A 24862-nucleotide genomic window follows, 5' to 3' on the forward strand; every position below is an offset into this window, starting at 1 on the left:
GCAAGCTGAAAGGCAATCTGCACAGCTGAAAGAAAAAAGAAATCTAACTACATTACCTATCAAAATTGTCCTTCAAAAATTAAAGGACCCAACTGAAAAAAATGGGCAAACTAGAATAGATATTTCTTCAGAGAAAATATATAAATGACCAATGAGTACATGAAAAAATGCTCTACATCACTAATCATCACTAATGCAAGTCAAAATCACAATGAGATACTACTTCATATCCATTAGGATGGCTATTATTAAAAAAAATGGAAAATAACAAGTGTCTCCAGTGAGGATATTGAGAAATTAGAACACTTGTGCACTGTTGGTGGAAATGTAAAATGGTGCAGCCACTATGGAAAACAGTATAGTGGTTCCTCAAAAAATTAAACACAGAATTAACATATTTTCCAGCAATTCTATCTCTGGGTATATAGCCAGAAGAATTGAAAGCAGACTCTTAAAAAAGATATTTTTATGTTCATTTCACAGCAACATTATTCACAATAGTTATCCATACATTGGAATGATTTTTAAAAATATATTTTATTGATTTTTTACAGAGAGGAAGGGAGAAGGATGGAGAGTTAGAAGCACCGATGAGAGAGAAACATCGATCAGCTGCCTTCTGCACACCTCCTACTGGGGATGTGCCCGCAACCAAGGTACATACCCTTGACCAGAATCAAACCTGGGACCTTTCAGTCTGCAGACCCTCTATCCACTGAGCCAAACCGTTTAGGGCCATTGGAATGATTTTAATCACTACCAGCATATTGATGTCTTCCAATCTCTCACCAGTCCACACGTAGCACCCTCAAATTCAGTTTGTTCAAAACTAAACTTATGTTCTTTCCATTCTTCCTCCTTCCCACAAATCACTAATCTTCCTTCCTTCCTTCTTTCTTCCTTTCTTTTTTCTCCTTCTCCTCCTCCTCCCTCTCCCTCCCCTCCCTCTCCCTCTTCCTCTCCCTCTCCTCCCTCCCCCTCTCCCTTTCCTACTTCTCCTCTCCCGCTCCCTCTTTTCCCTCTCCCTCTCCCTCTCCCTCTCCTTCTCTGTGGTTTCCTACTGCTGGTCTTGAGGTGAGACTTGGTGTCCCTGATCTGGTTTTCCTGCTTTTCTGGGCTGGCCCATCACCATTTCTCTGCTCATGTCTGTCTAACTGCTGACCACATCCCTGCTATGTTGTATACCTTTAGCAGAACCTGGCCTCTGCGGATTTATTTTTCTCTGGAAGAAATGTTAATTTTTTTAAACTTCCCAGTGCTATGGATTATTGTTTATTCCCAGAGCTGTGGGTGTTCTCCTTCAGCCAACTGTTTACAGAAAATCTGTATCTGAGACCATAGGAGAACTGGGAATCCCATGGGCATAAAGCCCACTCTGGAGGACACGCTGACCCAGGAACTCGATGCTCCGATTGTGGCTTATCTACACTGAATAAATAACTAGGCTATTTTAATAAAACTCTTTTCAGCAGAATTTCAGCTTCAACCCACCCATCACTACTGCCAGCATAACTAACATGAATCAGATGGCGATTCCCCTGCATCTACAGAATAAACTCTAAACTCCTTGGAATGCCATTCAAGTCCTATCCTGTCAGGAACTAGTGCTTGCCTCTGTAGTCCAACCTTATCACCTTCAAAGCCTTTCTCATTCCTCAAAATCTAATAGTACTGAAATTACTTGTAATTCGTCCAAACAAGTCATGTTTTTTGTTTTTTTCCTTTCATGCCTTTGCCCATGATGGGAATTCATGGAATACCTTCTTTTACCTTGTTCATTTATGAAACTCTTATTTATTCTTTATGAGACAGCTCTTCATCACTTCCCCTAAGTAGTCCTCCTTGATCCTAGGCTGGGTGAGGAAACTCTCTAAGTGGCCCCCATGTTTCTGTGTATACATCCTCATAGAACTTAAACTTCAAAGCTACATTGCTACATGTGTGGTCCCCAATTTTAAAAGTGAACTTCTCAATGGGCAGAACTTGGGTCTTTCATTTTATATTTCCTAGCACAAAATAGTAAATGAAATGTCTGTTAAACTTGTACAAACAATTGGTAATACATTTGTTAGCTTTTCTGATTTTGTCCCTCTCCTCCTTAATGATTTACCACTAGCTTCTGGAGAATAGAGTCAACATAGAGGAAATCAGAGTCAAGAGATGGAGAAAAATAGAGGAGGCACATGCCTTGTAATGGTATTGATCAGTCTCACTTTCCATCTTGCTGGTCATACTCCCCACCCTCCAGGAGTGGGCACATGAACCATTTTTGGCTGGTGTAACACATCCCCAGTGACTGATTCAAGGAGGGACATGAACATGACAGAAATGGTGAGGAATAAAGGAGGAAGGTCATATGTACTCACCTGAAACACACAAAATAATGGAGTTTCCATAAGAAAGGAATTCCATCACTCAAAGGAATAATGGAAAACATTTGGGTAAACAAAAATTATAGCTAACATAATCTACTGCAAGGAAAGTGTGTCTAGTATCCTGTTGTCCATCTGGCAAACTCCTCTTCATGATCTTTCCTAAAATTCAACATCAGTCTTTCTGAGTCCCCATGGCAAAAGTTATTTCCCTTTCCTAAGTTTCTGTAATTTCATGTTCAACAGCAGGCATAATGAAGCTAGATAGGTGTGGATTCGAATTCTAGCTTTGCCACTCAGTAACCGTGTGTTACTTAACTTCTTTGAAGCTGACTCCTCTTTAAAATGGGGATATCTCACCTTAACCGGTTTGGCTCAGTGGATAGAGCATCGGCCTGCAGCCTGAAGGGTCTCAGGTTTGATTCTGGTCAAGGGCATGTACCTTGGCTGCTGGCACATCTCCAGTAGGGGGTGTGCAGCAGGCAGCTGATCCATGTTTTTCTCTCATCAATGTTTCTAGCTCTCTATCCCTTCCCTTCCTCTCTGTAAAAAATCAATATATTTAAAAAAAGATAATAAATAAAATAAAATGGGAATATCTCTATCAACCTCAAAGGAATGTTACTGGGATTACATATGTCAGAATAAAGTGACTGTGTATCATAGGCACTCAAATAATGTTAGTGTGAATGCCTACCTCCCCACCCCATGGCATATTAGAATGAACTCTTTGAAGAATTGCTTTTACTCTTCTCTGTTCCTAGCACAGAGGAAGAACTTGGCATATATTGGGTTCATGAAAAATATTTAATAATAGATAAAGAAAAGGGGGGTATTGTGCTGATGGAAAAGACAATTACCTGTAATAAAGTTAGTGTCCACAGGACTTGCTCCTCTGGTAAACTACAAATATGTGTAAATCTCTGTGTTATCCCTGCCATGACTTAGCAAGAGGGCTTTGCTGGTGAGATTTTTTTTTAAAAGACACTAGTCCTAGCTGGTTTGGCTCAGTGGATAGAGCATTGGCCTGTTGGCTGAAGGGTTCTGGGTGCAATTCCAGTTGGGGCACATGCCTGGGTTGTGGGCTCGATTCCCAGTGGGGGTGTGTGTGCAGGAGGCAGCCAATCAATGGTTCTCTCTCATCATTGATGTTTCTATTACTCTCTCCTTCTCTGTTCCTCTCTGAAATCAATGAAAGTATATTTTAAAAATATTATAAAATAAAAGACATTAGACTGGAGAACCTCAGGATGGGTGAATTTGGGAAGCTTCTCCTCTGGAGAAGTCAGTCTTACAAAGTGTGTGACCATATTGCCCTCCGGAGACCGCAGATTTTTCTAAAAATAAAAATTTTTAAATTTTTTTTAAAATAAAAATTTTTAATTTTTTAAAATTTAAAAAAAAAAATAAAAATAAGAAAATTTTAAAAATCACATAAATAGATCTTTCCATTTAGAGTTGTACCCAGCCCTAGTTTGGTTCAGTGGATAGAGTGTCAGCCTGCGGGTTGAGGGGTCCCGGGTTTGATTCCAGCCAAGGGCACATGCCTGGGTTGCAGGCTTCATCCCCAGTAGGGGGTGTGCAGGAGGCAACCAATCAATAACTCTCATCATTGATGTTTCTATCTCTCTCTTCCTCTCTGAATAAAGAGATGCATTTTTTAAAAAAGACTTGTACCCAGTAACCTGATGAATCTTATAAAAGTTTTCATATGTGAAATGTTGTGAGAAGTCCTTCTAAAATTCCCAAATAACAATTTCTAAGCAGGAGACCCAGAAGTTAAAAACACAAAGTTTTCCCTCTTTTGTTGTTCTTCTTTTTAAAAAAATATATTTTATTGATTTTTTACAGAGAAGAAGGGAGAGGGATAGTTAGAAACATCGATGAGAGAGAAACATTGATCAGCTGCCTCCTGCATACCCCCTACCAGTGACGTGCCCAAAACCAATATCCATGCCCTTGACCTGAATTGAACCTGGGACCCTTGAGTCTGCAGGCTGGCACTCTAACCACTGAGCAAAACCAGCTAGTTCCTCTCTGTTCTTCTTTCTCAAATTTCTTAAATTGAGGAAATTGTTTTAAAAAAGCAACCATGTGTATTGTCGTAACAGTACACACCATATTTATTAGGCAATTAAGAAAAACAACGTTTGGCACAAGAATGCCAATTTATTCTTTTTTGGACACATACACACAAAATATTCCTGCAAGCCAAAAAAAAATTTTTTTTTTAAATAACCATCATCCTATCCCAACATGGGGCTATTATCCCTCCCTTAATAGTTTAGAAAGTACCTCGTATTGCTAGAGACTTACATCCAGTCCAAATTTAATAAAATACATTTTAAAACATTACAGATTCAACAGTATAAAAACAAAAATTACACCATTAGTCAAATGAACAAATGCAAACATTTTCATCCACTAGACATAGAAGGAGCATGTGTATGTCAATAGCAAGGGATAAGGAAATGGTTGATCAATAATAAGATCTTCCCTTTAATTTTACCAGGAAAAATTCTTGGAGTTGAAGTCATATTGATACAATGCCCTCAGCCTCCACTTTCTTAAAATGAAAGCAGAGTTACCACCTTGCTATTGAGCAAGGAAATCTTACAGCATATCCACAAAGGGTCGCTAGGGCAGGGATGGGAGGGCGAACCTTGTTAAACAGTGAATTACCGTTCCCACAGGAAGGGTAGGTAGCTGAGCCAGGAAGCTAAGCTTTGATATAGGCTGGGCACCAGATCCTAAAATACAGACCATATAGTATATGTCTGCTTGTAAATCATCACCTTTGGAAGCAGCAAATAGAATTTACAGTAAAAAAATGAGTATGTTCTACCTGCCTAGTACTAGCTGCATTAAGCCAGCTAGTTCTCGTTATAAGTCGCTCAGGGTTCAACAACGAACAACAACGAAACGTAACTGGTTCAGCATTGGGATCTTCCCCACTCTTAATGTACCCCACACCTTGTCCCCAAATTGTTACTCTTTAGCATTGTTACATTTAAATCTTTCACACTACAGGACAGTGCCTAAACAGGCTGCATTTGAATAAAAACAACTAAGCACCCTACTTCTAGAGAATGCACACCTCCCATTGATTGACACATGCATAACAACAATTCAGTCAGTCCAGAGGGTTACAAATTCAAGCCTAATTAAAACTATGCATCCAGACTTGCTTGCAATAGTATTGCTGCAACTCTGATTCTGCAGTGATTGCTTCTTAAAGATTCACCCCTTAGCAAGTCCTCCCTCCCCCACCCCAAATAATCCCAGTTCTTCCATATTTCTTTCCTTTCATCCAAAATGACAGACAGCCTTGCACCATTAAAGGTACTGGTTTCCTATAAAAATAGGCCTCCCGGCTTTTCCCCCACCACCACACTCATTTGCCCCAGTGTGCTAGGACTGATTGAGGTCGTACAAACTGCAGAGTTCAAGGTTGAGCATATAGGCCAACTGCAGGCAAGTGAATCAGGGCTTCCAGGCCCTTTGCCTTGCTCCCTGTTCCGTTCATGCCAGGAGATGGTGACAAGTGGCGGTTCTTCTGTGCGTTAACAAGCATGCCCGAGGCACTGAAGTGCAGGTGTGGTGCCTGCTGGCCAGCCAGCCAGCCACCAAGAGTTCTTCACGTCCTGGATTCCAGTGAGTCCTTTTCCAAATAAGTTTGGTTTTCCTCCTCTTGGGTCCAGGGTGGCCATGCTGAAGGGTATATTCTGTGCTCTCCCTGATCACGCGTGAATAAAAGCAGAAGCCAGTCCCTCACCAACATGTCCTGATTTGTAGAATCCAAGTGAGGTATTTGCAAAAAAGAAAAATCTTAAGAAATTAACATCTCCCATCTCGTCACTACGTTGTGCCTCGATTACAGAGCTTGCCTTCATCTCACTATATGCAGAGAATTAAGATGTCTGCACCCATCTTAAAGAGCTACAGGACTTAATATACATTACCAAAGTCTCAGAGACCAGTCCCAGCAAACAGTGCCGCTGATCGACGGCACACAGAAATGTAAACTTCAAAGTATGTACAAGCTTGTTAAAAGACTGAAGAAAAACAGGGCTTTATATTGCTGGGATTTTGAGAAGGCTAGTTTAAAAGATTTGGACCGGCTAATGAGTTCAAGCAAACACCCTTCACTATCAAATCCAGTGTTTCCAGACTGAAGTGGCAAATTCAGTTTACCACATTGTATCTACCGCTTTTCGCCAGCACCTTCCTCATCCATGGGGAGTGTGGCTCTGGGCCTTTTATCCCCTTTTCCAGCTCTCACTCCTGAGGTTCCAGGATAGAGAATTACAAGTCAGTGAAATCTGGGCTGGGCAACACTGGCTGGAACTACCAAGACTCTATGTAACTGTTGTCCATTCACAAAATATTATCTACACTAAATACAAAATACATTTCCCCCTACTTTGTAACTGATACTTGCTTTAGATCAACTCCCTTTGAACAAGAAAAGAATCCTGCCTCCCTGTGAATGGAATCCAGAATCTATTAAGAAAAATCTTTGTATGCAGTTTTACTTGACTCAAAGGAGGGAAACTTCACCAAGAACATTTCAGGTCGAAAGATCAGCACAAGTAACCTTGATTCCCAGGGGAAAAAATGTAATGTTAGTACATTTTTGCAAGTTGCAGCATCACTCAATGTACCTTAAAGACTGGCAAAGCCTATCCAGTAAGGAAGCATCCTGGTTCTAGCTTATTTTAAAACAAAGTGACAGGACACCAACTATGATATAAAAGAGATAAAAAATAATTCCTTAAAAAGGCATGGAAATATCTATTTTCTGACTGATTTCAGGAATTGCCAGATTATGATCTATAAGAAATAGCAGATAAAAATCATACCAAAATTTCATCTAGAAAAACTCATTGTCAGTGCGGGTGGGGGAAGTGAAGGACCTTAAAAAAAAGGTTTATTGCCAAAGTTAACTTTTTGTGAGAAGAGTTTAAAAGTCATTTAGATCTGACACACCAGACAGCAGCATAAAATGGGCACTTTTGCAAAGTTTGAAAAATTCTAAAACCTAATTTTTTTCCCAAAGGGGGCGGGGGAGAAACATGGGTACTTTTTATTATGGCAGTGTTATCTGTTACTGTGACATGTACTACATCTGTCTGTATTACACATTCACAAGAGTCACCCAGATAAGAGAACTGCCTATTTGAAACTGGGGCCAAATATAGTGCAATTGCCCGGCAGCAGCCTGTACTTGCACCAGCACAAGTCTGTACAGATCAGTAAGATAAAGTAGTAAAACTAATAAAACTTGGGGAAAAAAATCACTGCTCGTTAAAGGCATTTACAGTGGCGAAATCGGAAATCTCCATTAAAAAGTCTATGGACCCACACAATTAAGTAGTTATGCTAAACTGAAGTAGACTGGATTTCCTCTCCCACTGATACATACAGCCCACTCGATGAATACAGAAAAAAGGAACAATCTTCTCTCACAAGACAAGAGGGATGCGGTGATCTGACAAAATATTCCGTAGAAACCCTTCTTGTAAAGTCCTTTAGAAAGTTCAGGCTGAGCAGCCTTTGCATGTTGAGGTAAAAAATTCGGTCCAGTGCATCGGAAAAAGACAATCTATGAATATCTATTACTTTTTAAAAAATGGCTCAATTTTGTTGACGCATCAGACAGTGCTGCGAAGTATTTATTCAGTGCAACTATTCTGAGCTGCTGGTAGAAGACAAACTGAAGTCAGCTTGGCTCTCTCTAGTATGCTGGTAGGCGTGTGAAACATTTTGAGGCTGCACAGGGTGCCAAATTGGTTGAGTTCTTCTGAGACTCTCAGGCAAAATACATTGTGTGCTGGGTATCGTGGTGGATTTGCACAGCTTTAGCCAAGGCTTGAGGATCTCGGCCGTTGCTCTGTCCTGACACGTGACTGCCTTCTGCACTGTAAAGAGAATAAAGCAAACAAACAAAAAAACAGGTGTAACAAAGGACCATGTCAAACCTCACATGTTTCAAACTTCACATGTTCACACTATTAGATTTGAGATCTTAGGCCCAAGCAATGTTTCTCTACACATCCAGTTTGCTTAACTGAAAAATGCAACACAACTCATTTATTGTAACAATTAAATAATGTCTGCAAAACCCAAATCCTTAATGGTGTCTCCATAAGGACTTCTATGGGCCATTATGTCTGGTCAATGCCTACTTGCCTTTAGGCTTTAGTCAAATGTCCTTTTCCCAAAAGACATTGACCTTGACTCCAAAGTTCAGCTCAGAGCCACCTAGAACATAGTTCCACAGAACCTTCTACATTCTTTCATTTGAAAGAAACACAATTAACATTAAGTTAGTAATTGGATAATTATTTCTTTTCCCTCTGGGACATAAACTCCAAGAAAGCAGCAACTTTGTCTATCTTCCTCACCACCGAATCTATACTGCCTGGCACATGGTAGAAATTCAGCAAATGTGATCATGACACCAGTTTCTTCTTGCCTTCCCCCCCACTAGCTATATGACCTTGCACAGGTAGCAGCCCCTTGTACTTTGGTCTTTTAGGATAACAATAAGAACGTCTGAACAAACCTCTTAGAGTACCATGTGCCATAAATGGCTTGGTCAACTGTAAACCACCACCCCTCCTCTGACTTCTCTCACCCACTCACACCCAATGAACTGTTAAGTCCTGTCTAGTTATCCCAGGAATAGCTTTTTACATTTAACAAAGACAGTCTTGTTCTAACGTACTTTTCCAGCTTCATGCCTGCTGGTCCCCTTTCATATGTTCCAGCCAAAGAAAACTTGCTATTGTCCAAACATGTCACTTGCTTTCTCTCCTTTGTACCCATTGATCCCTCTGCCTGGAAAATCCTTTCCTCTTCTTTATTGAGCCAAATCCTACCCATCAGCTATGAAATCTTCTCAAACAGCTTTTCCTCTGATGCCCCACTGCGCATTTGCCTATACAGCTTTTGGGTGAATTGTCAGTTCTGTGTTTACCCGTATTATCTCCCATAATGAAACATAAAATCCCAGGAAGCATGCCTTCCTCATCTTAGCATTTTTAGCACTTCGCACAGTGCTGGGCACACATGAACGTGTTGAATGAATGAATGTATATCACAGAATGGAAGGTACAAAGTCATAGCTTGGCATTTTCCATAATAGTGTATTTTCAACCCTCACAGAAATAGATTTGCAGTGGAATGCGTACTATTTAGCAGCTGAATTCAGACTTGGGGAAGAGCCCAGAAACTGCTACACTTCACAGATGGTCATTTGGAAAAAGAAAATTACTGCAGGGAGCTTGTTTAGCTATTTAATAGTAGCTCAGTAATGGGTCAAAATGTCTGATTCTCTTGAGATCCCTATCTGGGGGCAAGAATGATATGATACACCTCCCCTCCCATGTAAAACCCCAGGTTCACTCCAATGCATTCTTCCAGTGAACTATGAAAGCAAAGTGGACTGTTAAGTCTTCCCCTTGTATAAAGTGGAATCCACAGGCCTGTGACTCTTCTGATTGGAGCCAGGGTACTGTGCTGGCCACCATCTGAGGCTGCCCAGGACCTGAGCAGAACTGAAATGCATTTGGCTCTATAGGAAAACCACAGGGAACTTCAAATTAGATTCTTTTCCTTGGGCAGACTTTAGACACACCATACAAGTAAGTATAAACAGCCTGAGAACTTCTTGGACCAAAATCACATTATAAACCCTCAAAGGCATATGCAATTTTATTCACTGCTTGCTATTTAAACCTTAAAAGGAAGACTGATTCCTCTAAAATTTTTTCTGCATAGCTCACTTGAAAAGTTTTCTTTTTGTTAATCCTCACCTGAGGACATTTTTCCATTGATTTTTTTTTAAAGAGAGTGGAAGGGAAGGGGAGAGACAAAGTGAGAGAGATACATTGATTGGTTGCTTCCAGAAGGTGCAAGCGAGGTTCTTGCCGTTGATCAGAATTGGTCCCATGACCCTTCAGTCCACGGGCTGACGCTCTATCCATTGAACCAAACCAGCTAGGGCACCGCTCATTTTTTTTTAAAACATGCTGCTAACACAGACAGAAAGAGATTTTCTTATGCCTGATAAACTTGCCTGTCATGATCTTTATCCACCAGATGATACCTTGCTCGGAATGCTACGAGCCGGGCATAGTACGCAGGGGCTGGAATAGAGACTGAGCGTGTGCACCGCACATAGGTGTGGCATAGCTGGTAAGTCAGTAGCTGGAGCTCGTCTGCAGTGAAGCAGTTGTCATCCCACAAGACCTGGTAATGTGAAGGACGACTGGTTCCCTGGAGAGAGAGTTTTCTGATGAATACATTGCTGATATTGGTTGACTACTTGGGAGAAGAACTGAAATCTAGTCCTTAAACTCAGAAGTTTTCCTGCCTAGCATACCTATAAGCAGATACCTAGACCAAAAGATAACAGTTCTAGGATACAAGCATTAACAAAGTTATACACATTGTATAGTAACAAGTCTACTCAGGCTAGTTGCTGCGTTTGCAAACATCTCCCTATCAAGTGAAAGATCTGGACCAGTTTCCAAATTACCTGAATTCCTGCATGACTACAGAGGTAAAAGTCAAACTCGGATGGATGTGTGATGGTGCTATCCACGGTAGTGCCTGCTGGTACATTGCCACTTTTACCCACCTATAAAAAAAAAGTGTAATTAGTCACCAATAGGCCAACCTGAGCTCAGGTCATTTTTTTCTTTTATGTTAATTGGCAACAAGTTGTAAGTTGCTCTTGCAAACAGGTTTAATTCAAGATGTTGAACTTTCTCTTAGCCCAACCATTTCATCCATAAGTATTTTCTCAAATATACTCCATGGTTTCTCTAAGAGGATCCAGACAAGTAATTATTTTAGTAGTGGCTTTGGGCTAAATGATTGTCCTCTATTAACAGATAACACATTGGTGTGTTCATGGATGAAAAGAAAAAAAGATGGGTAAGATTCCTGAGAAAAATCACTTTTATTCCTTATTTGGAATTTTAAAAAATCCACAACTTGTAGTAAAAGTTAAGATGAAGCAATTTGTTGTTGTTGTTAATCCTCACCCAAGAATATTTTTCCATTGATTTTTAGAGAGAGTGAAAGGGAGAGGGAGAGACAGAGAGAAACATCAATGTGAGAGAGAGACATCAATTGGTTGCCTCCCATTCACGCCCTAACCAGGGTGGGGGATTAAGCCTGCCACAGAGATACATGCCCTTGACCAGAATCGAACCCAGTACCTTCAGTCCACAGGCCTATGTTCTATCCACTGAGTCAAACTGACTATGGTAAGATGAAGAAATCTTTGAACTTGTTTAATAAAACTAACACTTTTAGGGGATCAATAAAAGAAGACACTGGCAGATGCCTTATTAGGAAGTCCACTGAAATGGGATCAGGAAACCAGAGTTTCAGATCTAGGCCTAGTGTTGCAACTCCATACCTTGAACAAAGCATATTGCTGGGCCTCAATCTAATCAGCTATAAAATCCAGTAATAATATCTTATACTTTAAAAATTCCAAAGTTCTTCTATGGTCAAAACTCTAGGATCAAACTTCTAGAAAAGAGGGAGAACTTTAGAAATGGATTTACAAGGAAAGAAATTAAATCTTGCTATTTGGACAATTTTCGTCCTCTTCTGCTATATAGCAGTGTTCCATGTGAGAAACTTGATTTGTCACCTATGCACAAATTTAATGGGAGTTTATCTGGCTCCATTCTACCTGTGGTTATTTTCAGCTGAGGATCATACACCAATGCATACAAGTACATCTGTGAGTATAGAAAAGTCTCATTCCATCAAATTCAGATGTGTACTCAGGTCCTAACTGAACAAGAGGAAATGTAACTTAGTTAAAATAGTTCTAGCACTGCTTACCAAAGTACAATCTTTAGGAACATTAGTTCTGCAGAATGCATTTGGGTGTGTTGTGGTCAAACAAATTTGTAAAATACTGAATTAATCAAAATTTAAATGGTTTTTCCACTGCAGGACTTCTCATAACCTTTACTTAAGAAGGTAAAATCTTAAAGAGGGAGATGCAGTATATGGCATTTCCCAAACTTATTGGACCATAGAATCTATTTCTTTAAAAATCTCTTGGACTCCAGAGATGAGAGCCTAAGGAGGTGATGCCCTGGGGAAAGGGGGATCCAGGCATGTTCAATTCAACAATTACTGCTTGAGCACCCATGTGCAAGGCTCTGCAGCAAATATTTGGGAGGAGCCGAAACCGGTTTGGCTCAATGGATAGAGCATCGGCTTGGGGACTGAAGGGTCCCAGGTTTGATTCCGGTCAAGGGCATGTACCTTTGGTTGCGGGCATATCCCCAGTAGGGGGTGTGCAAGAAGCAGCTGATTGATGACTCTCTCTCATCGATGTTTCTAACTCTCTATCTCTCTCCCTTCCTCTCTGTACAAAATCAATAAAATATATTTATAAAAAAAAATGTTTGGGAGGAAAGACAGAGGCACAGAGAGAACTAATGAACATGGCTTCCTGCCCTTCATGGAAACGATATACAATGCACTGCAAAGCAATGTGAAAAGGGCACTATGGAAGGCCCTGGGAAAAACTGGTGGGAGGAAATAGGAGAGTCATGCTACAGGATAAGCAGCAGCTGAAAGGGGGCCTTGGGATGAAAACAGGAAATTCTCCAAATATCCCTTCAATACAGAAATGGATAAACAAACTGTGGCTCATCCATATCATGAAATACTACTCAGCAATAGAAAGAAACAAACTATTGATACACACGAAAACTTGGGTGAATCTCAAGTGCATTAGGCTAAGTAAAAGAAGCCCAACTCAAAAGCTATGGGAATCCATTTATATGACATTGGGGGAGGGGGTGGGTAGAAAAACAACTATAGGGACATAACAGTGGTTGCCAGGGACTGTAGGCAAAGGAAAGGGTTGACTATGAAAGGACGTGAGAGACTTTTGTGTGTGTGACTGTTCGATATCTTTACTGAGGTGATGGTTATACAACTACATGCATTTGTTAAAACTTGCAAAACAGTATATTAAAAAGGGAAAATTTACTGTTTCTATATCATACCTTAATATATATATATGCTAAGTGTCCGACCATCCAAATGGTTGCTATGATGTGCACTCACCACCAGGGGGCAGACGCTCAACACAAGAGCTGCCAAGCTGTACTGACTTGGCAGTAGCAGTTCTTAGGTGACTCACCCCAAAACCAGAGGGGAGGGAGCCAAATTCCTTGCAGGGCCATGCGATTCTACCTTCGTCTGTGGGTTATGTTGTTGCTGGGCCACTGTTGGCCCCAAATCTGGTTTACTACACCCTTGCATTCCACACCCTATAGGACAGCAACTTTGCAGAATGCTCTCTCGCACTCTGGGACCCCTTGGGGGGTGTTGGAGAGCAGTTTTGGCCCAATCCCTGCTCACTCCACAGATACAGGAGAGGGACTGCAGGAGGTTGGCTCCAGGGTGTGACTGGCCCATCTCACCCAGTCCTGCCCTGCCGGCCACCATCTAATTAACTTCCTTTCAATGTGCATGAATCCGTGCACTGGATCATTAGTTTTTTAATAGAAAAAAAAAGGGGGGGGGCTGTTGGATGGATGTGGTCATGTCAGGGATAAAAATGTATAATGTATATGGGAAATGGAAGGTATATAAGGGTATGATGAACGATGAGACTAAAATGTTATGTTTTGGCTAACTGAACAGCACAGGAGAACATTCGGTAGGCAGTGGATCGGAAGAGTTTTGAGCAGTGGATAAGATTTGTATCTTAAAACCTAGCCTTGAGAGCAGCTAGAGGATACATTTGTGGAGAAATGGAGACAGAAACCACTAGGAGTCTCCTGCAATACAGAAGAAGTCTGCCTAGAGTAGAAGGAACACACAAGAGAAAGAACTGGGAGGAGAGATTTCAGGGCAGAGCAGAGGACTATTTGACTAACTGGATATAGGGGGACAGGAAAGGAGGAGAAGAGCTTAAAGACAATTCTGAAATTTCTAGCTTGGCTGACTTAATATACAGTTATGCCAAGTAACACAAGAGAAAAAAATTGGGGGAAGCACAAGTTTTGGATGAGGATAAAACAGTAAGTAAAAGGTTTAGACGTGTTTTGCTAGAAATGCCTGTGGCAGATTGTATCACTGGTGCCAAATCTTCCAGTGCCCCTAGGGAAGGATTATACCTCCCCACCCGATTAACTCAGGAGTGGCCAAGTAACTGGCTTTGGCAGAATAAAATGTGGCCTGAAATGTGTTACTTCTGTGCAGACTCTTTAAGAGCCAGCACATGGCTTGTCATGTATCTCCTTGAGCCCCCCTCTCAGCTCCCCTCACCCCCTCTCCTGACCCACTACAATGTCTGGCAATGTTCCAGACAGATGTTTGTCTGTCAGCCTAGGTTCTGAAGGGAGGACAATGGGGTCACAGCTGCTTGCTCCAGAATCACAGTGAATGTGTAACATGAGCAAGAAATAAATCTTTGTAAGCCACCATGACTTTGGAGTTTTTTGCAGGCCTAGCTTATCTTGACTGACACTATGCCTATAGGGCATCTAAGTAAATCTACCTGATAGATAACTGGAAGTGTCAGTTGGGAGCTCCATAGAAAAGTTTGGGGCTGGAAACACAGCTTCAGGAAACGATAAGCAAATGAGTGAACCCAGAGAAGTGAGTGAGACTAAAGAGAGTTGAAATTGAGAAGGGGAAGTGTGAAATGCCAGGAAACATCAGCATTTGATGGACGGAGGAGGTAGAAGAGTCAAAGAAAGCCTACTGAGAGATGGGTAGTGAACCTGGCCAAAGAAGGCAATAACTGTCAATGCTGCAAAGAGGTCAGTGTGGGAACCTGACAGGATATCACTGCATTTAAAATGAGCAATTCATGAAGAGAGCAATCTCAGTGGAGTCACTGAAGTCGAAGCCAAGCTACAGGGAACTGAAGTATGACGTGAGGAGGTACAGATAGAAAGGCAAATCTTTTTGTTGGAAAAGTTGGAAACGAAGGAAAGATAAGGTGGCAGGTAGACTGAGGGAGAAGCAGAGAGAAGTTTCTTTGGGTGACTAAGGAAAAGTTGAGAAAGTTTAGAGGGTGAGGAGAAGGAAGTAAACTAATGGGAAAGATTAAACTTTTGAAAAATAAAGGGTGATTAATAAAGTGAGGCTGGAGAGAGCAGAGGATTAGGAACAAAAGCATAAGCAGAATAAAAAAACTTAGGTGGAGAGATTACCTCTTAAATGTGAGGAAGGAGGTAAGATATGAGGAAGGATTATAATCCATAATAGAAAATTTAACTAAATTTGAAAGTAGAGGAAGGAATGCCAAGAAAATGCCTTCTAGATTTTTATTTTCTGAGAGAAATACGAGATTGTTCTATCGTGGGCAATATAAATTTTTGGCAATAAAGGGTAGGAGAGCTGAGAAGAGCCCAAAAGTTTTGGAACAGATACAATGGGGAATAAAATAATTGAAAAAATTGCAGCCTCAAAGGCCTGGCTGAGATGTGCTACTATGAATTTGCATAATACACATCATTATTAAACAATTGACTCTTTTCTTCGGCAATCTCCATCAGCCTAAGAGTAGAAGCAAAGAAAATGGGCAAGTGGACTGGTTCAGAGACGGAGATTAGCGAGAGGCATGTTCAGAGGAGTGAAGATGTTGATAAGGTGAGGGATGCCAAGTAGACCTAGCACTGGAATTGTAAATCTCGAAAGGTTATGAGTGACACTGGATAGTAAAGAGCAAACCTGTCACATCGCTTGGGGTTTCAGAAAGATAATCCAAGTCCAAAAGCTACATGGATAGCAAGTTGACAGAGGGTGAAAAGGTGATAATTCAGTTAAGGAGTTGGCAGGATGTGCCCAGAACTTGGGCAAGCGTTCAGGGAATCTGTATTAGCAGAATCTAAGAAGTACTACCGAGTCAGGGTTTGGGCAATGGAGCCCCAAGGAGAAAACCTTAGTTCTCTAATGATTTAGAAAGCACAAACAGCCTAGGATTAAAGGCAAAAACTGCCGAAACTGATTTGGCTCAGTGGATAGAGTGTTGGCCTGTGGACTCAAGGGTTCCGGGTTCGATTCCGGTCATGGCATGTACTTTGGTTGCAGGCACATCCCCAGTAGGGGGCATGCAAGAGGCAGCTGATCGATGACTCTCTCATCGATGTTTCTAACTCTCTCTCTCCCTTCCTCTCTATAAAAAATCAATAAAATATATTTAAAAAAATAAAGGCAAAAACTACGGCCATACTAGAAAATAGTGCGAGTGACCCACAAGATTACATAATTAGGCAGCAGAGAGAACAGGTCTCCCTGGGGTTGGATCAGGGAGGACCTGGAAAAGATGAAGTAGTGTCATAAAAATATTGCAGAAGCAAAGTCTCCAAAATCATGTGCTTACCTGGCTTACACATAAAGATAAGATCATAAATAGATACATTACACAAAATGCCTTTAGTCAAGTGTTGGAAACTGTACCACAAATCAACATCATTTATTAATTTAATCATTACAACAACCCTGTGATATAGGTATTGTTCTTCTCCTTAAATACATTTTTATTGATTTTAGAGAGGAAGGGAGAGGGAGAGGGAGAGGGAGAGAGAGAGATAGAAACCTTCATTATTGATCGGCTGCCTCCTGAATGTCCCACACTGGGGATCAAACTCACAATCCGGGCATATGCCCTGACCAGGAATCGAACCGTGACCTCCAGGTTCATAGATCCATGGTCAACCACTGAGTTATGTCGGCTGGGCCAGGCATTGTTCTTAATAAATTTTACAGTTGAGAGCATTCTGGCTTAGAGAAGTTAAGTAACCTGCCCATTGTTAGTAAGTGTGACATCATAAATATTCAAAGTTTGTACCCTAAGAATCCCCTACAATGATATAAAATCATTTAGAAGAGAAATTCTTCTTTGTACCCTGGAACCATGCCTCAGGCACTGGCAGCAATAGGTAGCAAATGGAAATCAAGTCCAGATGGATCAACCTGCCCTTTGAAGGTTTGCCTTTATCACCCTAATGGACCCTGCATGTTTCTGACCTCCCTTCTAAAAACTCTACAAACAAGAAATATATTCAGTCTTGAAACCTGTAACATTCAGAATTGGTCATCTAAGATGAGCTATAATTAGTACATTTATTAAGTTATTATGAGGCACTTCTCCTTTTAGAAAAAAAATGGTCTGGATGTCCACTCAAAAAACACATTTACTTGTATCAGATAGTAAAGTTTATCCTATGTTTTCTTACCCTTTCTGCTTTCTCCGCACAGAAGAGTCGTGTGTGATGTCTTTTCTGTACCACAATGTAAGTTATTCCTGGCCGGTAATCTTCTTCCAAGCTAATACATGCCTTTCGAATTGCTATTAGTTCTGGCCAAGCTACCTGGGAGTTACAAATGGAATGACACTGAATTGAGAACTCACCTAGTATCTCTCAGGTCTGATTTACTCAGAGTGGCAGATGAAAGGGGGCCCGGTCCTACACCTACAAGCCCCAAAGGCAAGTATGGGATAATGAGAGTACCTGCTTCATTTGTCCCTCGGATACCCCTCCACGGTAATAGATGATCCGTGTAGGTTTGAAGCGTGTGGACTTGTAGAACTGGATCAGCAGCTCTCGAACCATGGTAGTGAGGTCCTGGATCACCTCCTGACTATAGAGGAGCTCCTGGGAAACCTCTTGGCGGGAGGTCTGCACCCGAACAGTGGCACAGTACCGGCTGGGGTGGCCATCCATACTGCCAACGACAGCAGCGATGGAAGGCTTCTTCCCATCCCCTGCAGGGGGGTGGGTGACGTCTGCTCCCAGGAAGATGACAGGCTGCTGGAACACTGATGGCCTGCTCAGATTTAAAGACACATTGCCACTCAGATATACAGGTGAAAATGTTTGGGTTTAGCAAGCTCACCAATATAATCACAGATATCCTATATAATAAAGGATAATATGCAAATCGACCAAACAGTGGAACCACAGGTCACTATGATACTCACTGACCTCCAGGGGGCAGATGCTCAATGCAGGAGCTGCCCCTTGGTGATCAGTGCGCTCCCACAAGGGGAGCGCTGCTTAACCAGAAGCACTGAGCTGGGCTCACAACTGGTGAGTGCAGTGGTGGCGGCGGGAGCATCTCCTGCTTCCAATGCAGCACTAAGGATGTCTGGCTGATGGCTTAGGCCCGCTCCCTAAGAGGGTGCAGGCCAGGACACCTGTCCCCTGAGTGCACGAATTTTGTGCACTGGGCCTCTAGAATTCTAATAAGAGAGAATAAAGACTTATGCCCATTGGAAGAGAACTCTAAGGCCCACTGAGTACCAGTACCACCCAGTACAGTGAATCTGAATTGACTGCAGAAATCAACATGGTTCTTCTGTCACAGTAGGAAGGAAAGAATTAAAAGAGGACCCATGCCCTGGCTGATGTGGCTCAGTGGTAGAGTGTTGGCCTGAGGATGGAAGGCTCACAGGTTGTATTCTCCAGCAAAGGCACATACCTGGGTTGCAGGTTCAATCCCTGCAGAAGGCAACCAATCAATGTGTCTTTCTCACATCGATGCTTCTCTTTCTCTCCTCTCTTCCCCTCCCTCACACTTTCCCCTTCTCTTTAGTAATCAATGGGAAAAATATTCTCAGGTGAGGATTAACAAAACAAAAAGAAAAAGAAAAGAATTAACCAAATGAGTGCATAAATAAGTAGAGCAACAAATCAATGTCTCCTCTTTCTCTTTTCCCCCTTCTTCTCTCTCTAAAATAAATACATACATAAGTTTAAAAAATAATTATAAAAAGAAAAAGCAATCGAGATGCATATTTGAGATTTGTATGCTTTGCTGTAAACTAAATGCTAGATCTTAATTTTAAAAAGTGGGAAAAAGTAGGGTTCAGAATCTTACCTTTGATGAGGTACAAGCACGTTGTTAATTCCTCCCAGCTTTGCATTTATCTTCAGGCAAAGGTTGGAAAGGGTCTGAGGTGAGGTCTTCACTACATTCTTTACCTGGACACACTGTGTGGCCATACCCAGGAGGGTATCTCCAACACGTTTCACCTCCGCTACAAAAATAAGTTAATTAATTGATTTTTAAAAAATGTTTAAGTATTCTGTCAATTACTAAGAGTAAAGGGGGAAAATCCACACCCTGACATTTAGAGGGTGCCTGCTACATACCGTACATTGTGCTAGATACTTTTCATGTGTGGTGTTTTCATTTGCTAACCCCCCAGGGCAATATTTCTTTTCAGTTTGTGTAGGCCATTCCCCACCCCTTTTCTTCACTCCCAAAGGCTTTTAAACTAGCCTACTTTCTTTATTCTATGATGCTGCCTGCCACCACTCACTCAGTCCTGTGAGGTTCCTTTTCCCACAGGACTAAGCTGACAAAGGAATCAATCTCCCTAGCTCCTCCCTCTCACTATACACATATCAGCCCTTTGAATTTTTTTCTCCTCTATCCCAATATCTCCCCTATTCCCCCTCCCCCGCAACATTAGAAAAAAAAAAAAACCTGAAGGTAACAAAAGAAACTAATTTGAAGACATTTTATAAAGTTCAAACAGCTGGTCTATAGTTCCTAAATCCTTTACTTAGATAATAGTCAAAAAGACTTTATATCATTTTTCTTCTTTTCTTTTTTTTTTTTTAAATATTGATATATTTTTATTTATTTTTACAGAGAGGAAAGGAGAGGGATAGAAAGTCAGAAACACAGATGAGAGAGAATCATCAATCAGCTGCTTCTTGCACACCTTCCACTGGGGATGTGCCTGCAACCCAGGTACATGCCCTTGACCGGAATCAAACCCGGGACCTTCCAGTCCGCAGGCTGATGCTCTAAAAACCGAGCCAAACCGGTTTCGGCTATATCATTCTTCTTATAACAAATACAAACTAAACACCTCCTCTTTCCCACTCTGATATTCCTGTTTTTAACCAACATTCCAGTTCTTCCTGCTTTGGGGCTAGGATAGAATTTCACTGCAGGCCCCAGCCCACTGCATTTCCTGGCCCCATTCCCATTTGCCTCACACAGGTTGGGTGGGCCAAACACAGCTGGTTGTGGCCAAGAAGTTACAGATGTTAAGAACCCTCTAGAGCTCTCTTTTCTCTCTGCCATGGAGCCAGCAACATTACACACAGTGTCTGCTCTGCCAACCTGGGTTCCAGAGTGAAAATGATATGATGGTATGGAGCCACAGCTGCAGTCTACCCTCAATGATCACACAGCAGCAGCAGAAAGCAAACCTTTGCTGCTTGGAGACCCTGCGAGTCCGGGGTTGTTTGTGCCTGAAGCATAACCTAGCTTATCCTGAGTGTTACATCTCCTATTGAAATCATCCTTCATTCAGCATTAAAGGAATCCATACCATATACTGGCGTCTTCCCAGGCAAGATCACCACTATTAGCTGTAGGCCCACATATGTCATTTTTAGATGTTTAAACATGGGCTCCACGCTGTCTGCACCTTGTGCATACTTGCAGAAACATGGCTGACCCTGGATGGGCATTCCTGCATCCTTAGAGATTTTACGGAGCTGGTCAGTGAAACTCCTGTTAAAACAGAACCAGTGGCACAGCGCTTTCATTTCAGAGTACATTTTTAACATCTATTTCCCTCTATGATACTTCTTTCAGTTCTGCAAATTCTTAGCCAAAATGAGATATAAACAAATAAACAACAACAAAAATCTTTAGCTTGTTGCAAAAAAATAGACTGGCAGTTGTATTGTTAAGCTATCAGATTATCATTTTGCAATGCAGAAGAATCTGTATTATTAAACTATCAGATTATCATTTTGAATTTGTAAATAATTATGCCTCTGTTAGGCTTCAGGGACTAGAATAACATTCCTGCCCAAAGATTTTTTTTATTTTTTTAAACATTCCAGTCAGTAATTTTGGACTGAAGAAAAGCAAAGCCAAAATTTCAGGTAATGTGTATTTTGGTAAGCCTGCTAAGAGAATAGTTGAGTAAGCTTTTGTAAGCTTGTATTCCATTCAGATCACAGATACACGCTGTTACACAATCAGTGCATTTAGGACTACATTCAAACTAGTAACAGACTGAATCAAGACAATATCAAAAGAAATCATCACTTCAGAAAAGAAAAACTCATGAAATTTTAAACTTTAGATTTAAGAAATTACTTCAATCTATGTATAAAGTTTTCAGAATAATTTCTTTTGTGCAGTATTTGCCAATATTCTGTAGGATTCCTTTCTTTCATCCCAGTTCCCTTTTCCTGCCTTGATTTTTCCACTCTTCTCTCTAACTTCCTTTATATCAATACCTGAATGTGTATGACATGAACCAGAGATCTGAGTCAGTGACCCTTCAGTAAAACATGCTTGCTAGTAAATCAGAATGATTCAAAATGAACTCATTTTTATCTTAGCTGAAAAGATACAATTAATACCAAAGGAAGCTTCACTAAGAACCCAAGAATTTGCCAACCGGCACTACTTCAACCTTGTTAGTCACAAATTTCTGCTCTAAATGTAAGGAAGCTGAGTCAGATTCTTAATGCAATTCCCAAATTGGCCATTTACTATAATATAAGGTGTTTTTCCTATAGCCAGATGGTGCCACTATAGGAGGCAGGGATTTAGTGCCAGTGCACACAGCACATTCACAGAAAGATGGTGTTTTCATTATCTGGAAGGGATATTACTAAGCTGAAAATATGAAGATACTCACTTTAGTAAATCTTCCCTACATTGTTTCTGAGGCGCAAAACAAGCAACTGCCCAAACTTTAATTTCAATGCCAGCATAAAACTGCTTTCCTCGCATGTCCCAGACACCCTGGTTGGGTGTGGCTACTGTTTTATTCTTTAAAAACAAAACAAAACAAAAAAAGAAACAAAAGAAAAGAGAAAAGACATTACAATCTAAGGCCATTTGAATATTGATGAGGGGACAAACAGAACTCTATTTGGTATTAGCCAAAAGACAAAGAGCAATCATAAGCAAAACTATGGGTAAATTCACTGTGGCTTGTAGAAAAAGTCCTCAATTATTCTCTTTTTGACTGGTTATTGGAAGAAGCTTGCTGAATAAAATAAAAAGCTTACCCGGCCTCCATACTGTAGCATTGGTGCTGGAAGTACCCTGCCTGTGAGCTCTGTCATTTCATTGTGGACAACAATACCAAATTCTTTAAGGTATGGATCAGGTCCACCCACCATGCTGTTACTCTTCACCTAAAGGACAGGAAAGCCTGCATGTATAAAAACCAAAGAGTAACTGTGTCCCATCAGGAGTTTTTCTACTTTTCCATGTTAAAACTAGCTTATCTTAAAGACCATGCCTTACTGACCAGTCTACTGATTTCTTCCTGTCGGTCAGGAGCAGATCTTGCTGTGGCTTTGATCATCGTGGAAGTCTGATTGTCTGTAAGTTTCTTTATACATCGCTGTCCAGCCACTATATTACAGACCTGCCAAGAGGCAAAGAGAAATTTCGTTTGTGTAATGGGCTTCTATATCTTAAGCCCTTGCCAAACTCTGTTACATCTTTCGTTTTCCCCCAAGATGAAAATTCTGTTAGTCAGCCCTAAATATCTCAGAAATTAATTCTAAATTCTACTGCTCGTTTAGACATGACTTTTATTTATTTATTTATTTTTAATTCATTCAAGAAATTGGCAGGTTGGCAAAAGAAAATTTACCTCAAGTGGCAAGTATGTATGCTTTTGTTCTTGTCCCACTTGGAGACAGGGAAGATGAGGATATTTCAGCTGCAGGCTATACTTTTGCTTAAAATATTGAGCTACAGTACATTCCATGGCTTGACCATTTTCTAGCTGTAAAGGAAAACTACAAGAGACAACGTCTTTTTAGAAATTTCAAGTTCTTTTTTCTGAAACAAGCAAACAAACAAAAATCTACTAACATTTTCTACCTTGATCAGTCACTTAAAAACAAAGGTCAATCTTTATTTGAATATTTTCACCAAAGTCATTTTAGTATTAAACACATCTGTGATTATGCTGGAATTTTCCATGTTTTCTTAAAGCTAAAATGAGAAAATAATTTAATTGAAGTTTTAAAAGAACTTAAAACAAGAAGAAGCTGCAGAATCAGAAATTACATAGACTTCTCAGAGGTCAGATAACACCTACAGACACAATCTGGTGGTGGATTCTCGTAGATAGGAATTTTGTTTGCTTAGGAGAATGTTTTTATAAAAGGAGTGTAGCATAGTTATTGGGCCCACATTTTCAGATCCCCAAACCAGGACAAATATATGTAGATTTGGAGGCAAAAAGAACCAATACATGAAATTGAAACTAAACTAGGATATTTGATAAACTAGGGAGAATGGCCCAGCCAGTGTGGCTCAGTGGTTGAGCATCAACCTATGAACCAGGAGGTCATGGTTCCATTCACAGTCAGGGCACATGCCAGGTTGCAGGCTCTTTCCTCATTGGGGGATGTACAGAAGGCAGCTGATCAATGGTTCTCTCTCATCATTTATGTTTCTATCATTCTCCCTTCCTCTCTGAAATCAATAAAATCCTCCTATATAATAAAAGGCTAATATGCAAATCGACCAAATGGCAGAACGACTGGTCATTATGATGCACACTGACCACCAGGGGGCAGATGCTCAATGCAGGAGCTGCCCCCTGGTGGTCAGTGCACTCCCACAGGGGAGCACCACTCAGCCAGAAACTGGGCTCAGGCTGGCAAGTGCAGCAGCAGTGGTGGGAGCCTCTCCCACCTCGGCAAGCAGTGCTAAGGATGTCTGACTTCCGGCTTAGGCCCGCTCCACATGACATCCCCCAAGCACTCCCAGATTGCAACAGGGCGCAGGCCAGGCTGAGAGACCCCTCCTCCCCTGAGTGCATGAATTTCATGCACCAAACCTCTAGTAAATAAAAAGACAAACAAACTGGGGAGCATGGTTTAATAGGCTCTGAATTTGGCTCTTCTAGTGAGAAAATTATCTCAAATACTTGGCACAATATTTAAAAAAAATATATTTTATTGATTTAGAGAGAAAGGCAGAGGGAGAGCATGAGAGAGAAAGAAACACTGAACTCCCAACCTGGGTATGTGCCCTGATTGGGAATTGAACAAGTGATCTTTTGGTGCACAAATGACACTCAAGCAACAGAGTCACATTGGCAAGGGCACTTGGCACAATAACTTTAATCTTGCTTTCTTAATTGTTACAGCCCCACAAAATAACAATGTAGTAAGGATCATATATCAGGGGTGGGGAACCTTTTTTAGCCAAGGGCCATTTGGATATTTATAACATCTTTCACAGACCATACAAAATTATCAACAAAAATTAGCTGCTATACTTGGTCAAACATTTAATTCACCCTTAGTGCCTTGGCAGGGTCAGACCAAATTATTTCTCAGGCCTTTTATGGCTCGCAGGCTGGATGTTCCCCACCCCTAATCTATGTAAAACTCATATAACTCTCCTGGTCCAAATTCAGAACTTCAGTTTATATTATCTCACCGATCACTTCAGGG

At 41.0% G+C, this 24862-nt stretch overlaps 1 protein-coding gene across 1 annotated transcript in view; it reads right to left on the reverse strand.

The window, feature by feature from the left end:
* Positions 1 to 6944: 6944 nt before the first annotated feature.
* Positions 6945 to 24862, reverse strand: part of LOC311616523 (protein argonaute-4) — a 49349-nt gene continuing 31431 nt past the window's right edge. Inside the window, exons 8-18 of the mRNA XM_084871949.1 lie at positions 23041 to 23188; positions 22690 to 22809; positions 22445 to 22573; positions 22069 to 22202; positions 20737 to 20921; positions 19266 to 19425; positions 17897 to 18212; positions 17621 to 17755; positions 10918 to 11019; positions 10456 to 10655; positions 6945 to 8293 (exon numbers count right to left, since the gene is read on the reverse strand). Of these exons, the coding sequence (XP_084728075.1) occupies positions 8185 to 8293; positions 10456 to 10655; positions 10918 to 11019; positions 17621 to 17755; positions 17897 to 18212; positions 19266 to 19425; positions 20737 to 20921; positions 22069 to 22202; positions 22445 to 22573; positions 22690 to 22809; positions 23041 to 23188 (1738 nt within the window). The 3' untranslated portion in view covers positions 6945 to 8184. The remainder of the gene's footprint in view (positions 8294 to 10455; positions 10656 to 10917; positions 11020 to 17620; positions 17756 to 17896; positions 18213 to 19265; positions 19426 to 20736; positions 20922 to 22068; positions 22203 to 22444; positions 22574 to 22689; positions 22810 to 23040; positions 23189 to 24862) is intronic.

Source organism: Pipistrellus hanaki (assembly GCF_964339955.1).
Source record: "Pipistrellus hanaki genome assembly, chromosome: 2".
In the NCBI taxonomy this organism is placed as follows: domain Eukaryota; kingdom Metazoa; phylum Chordata; class Mammalia; order Chiroptera; family Vespertilionidae; genus Pipistrellus; species Pipistrellus hanaki.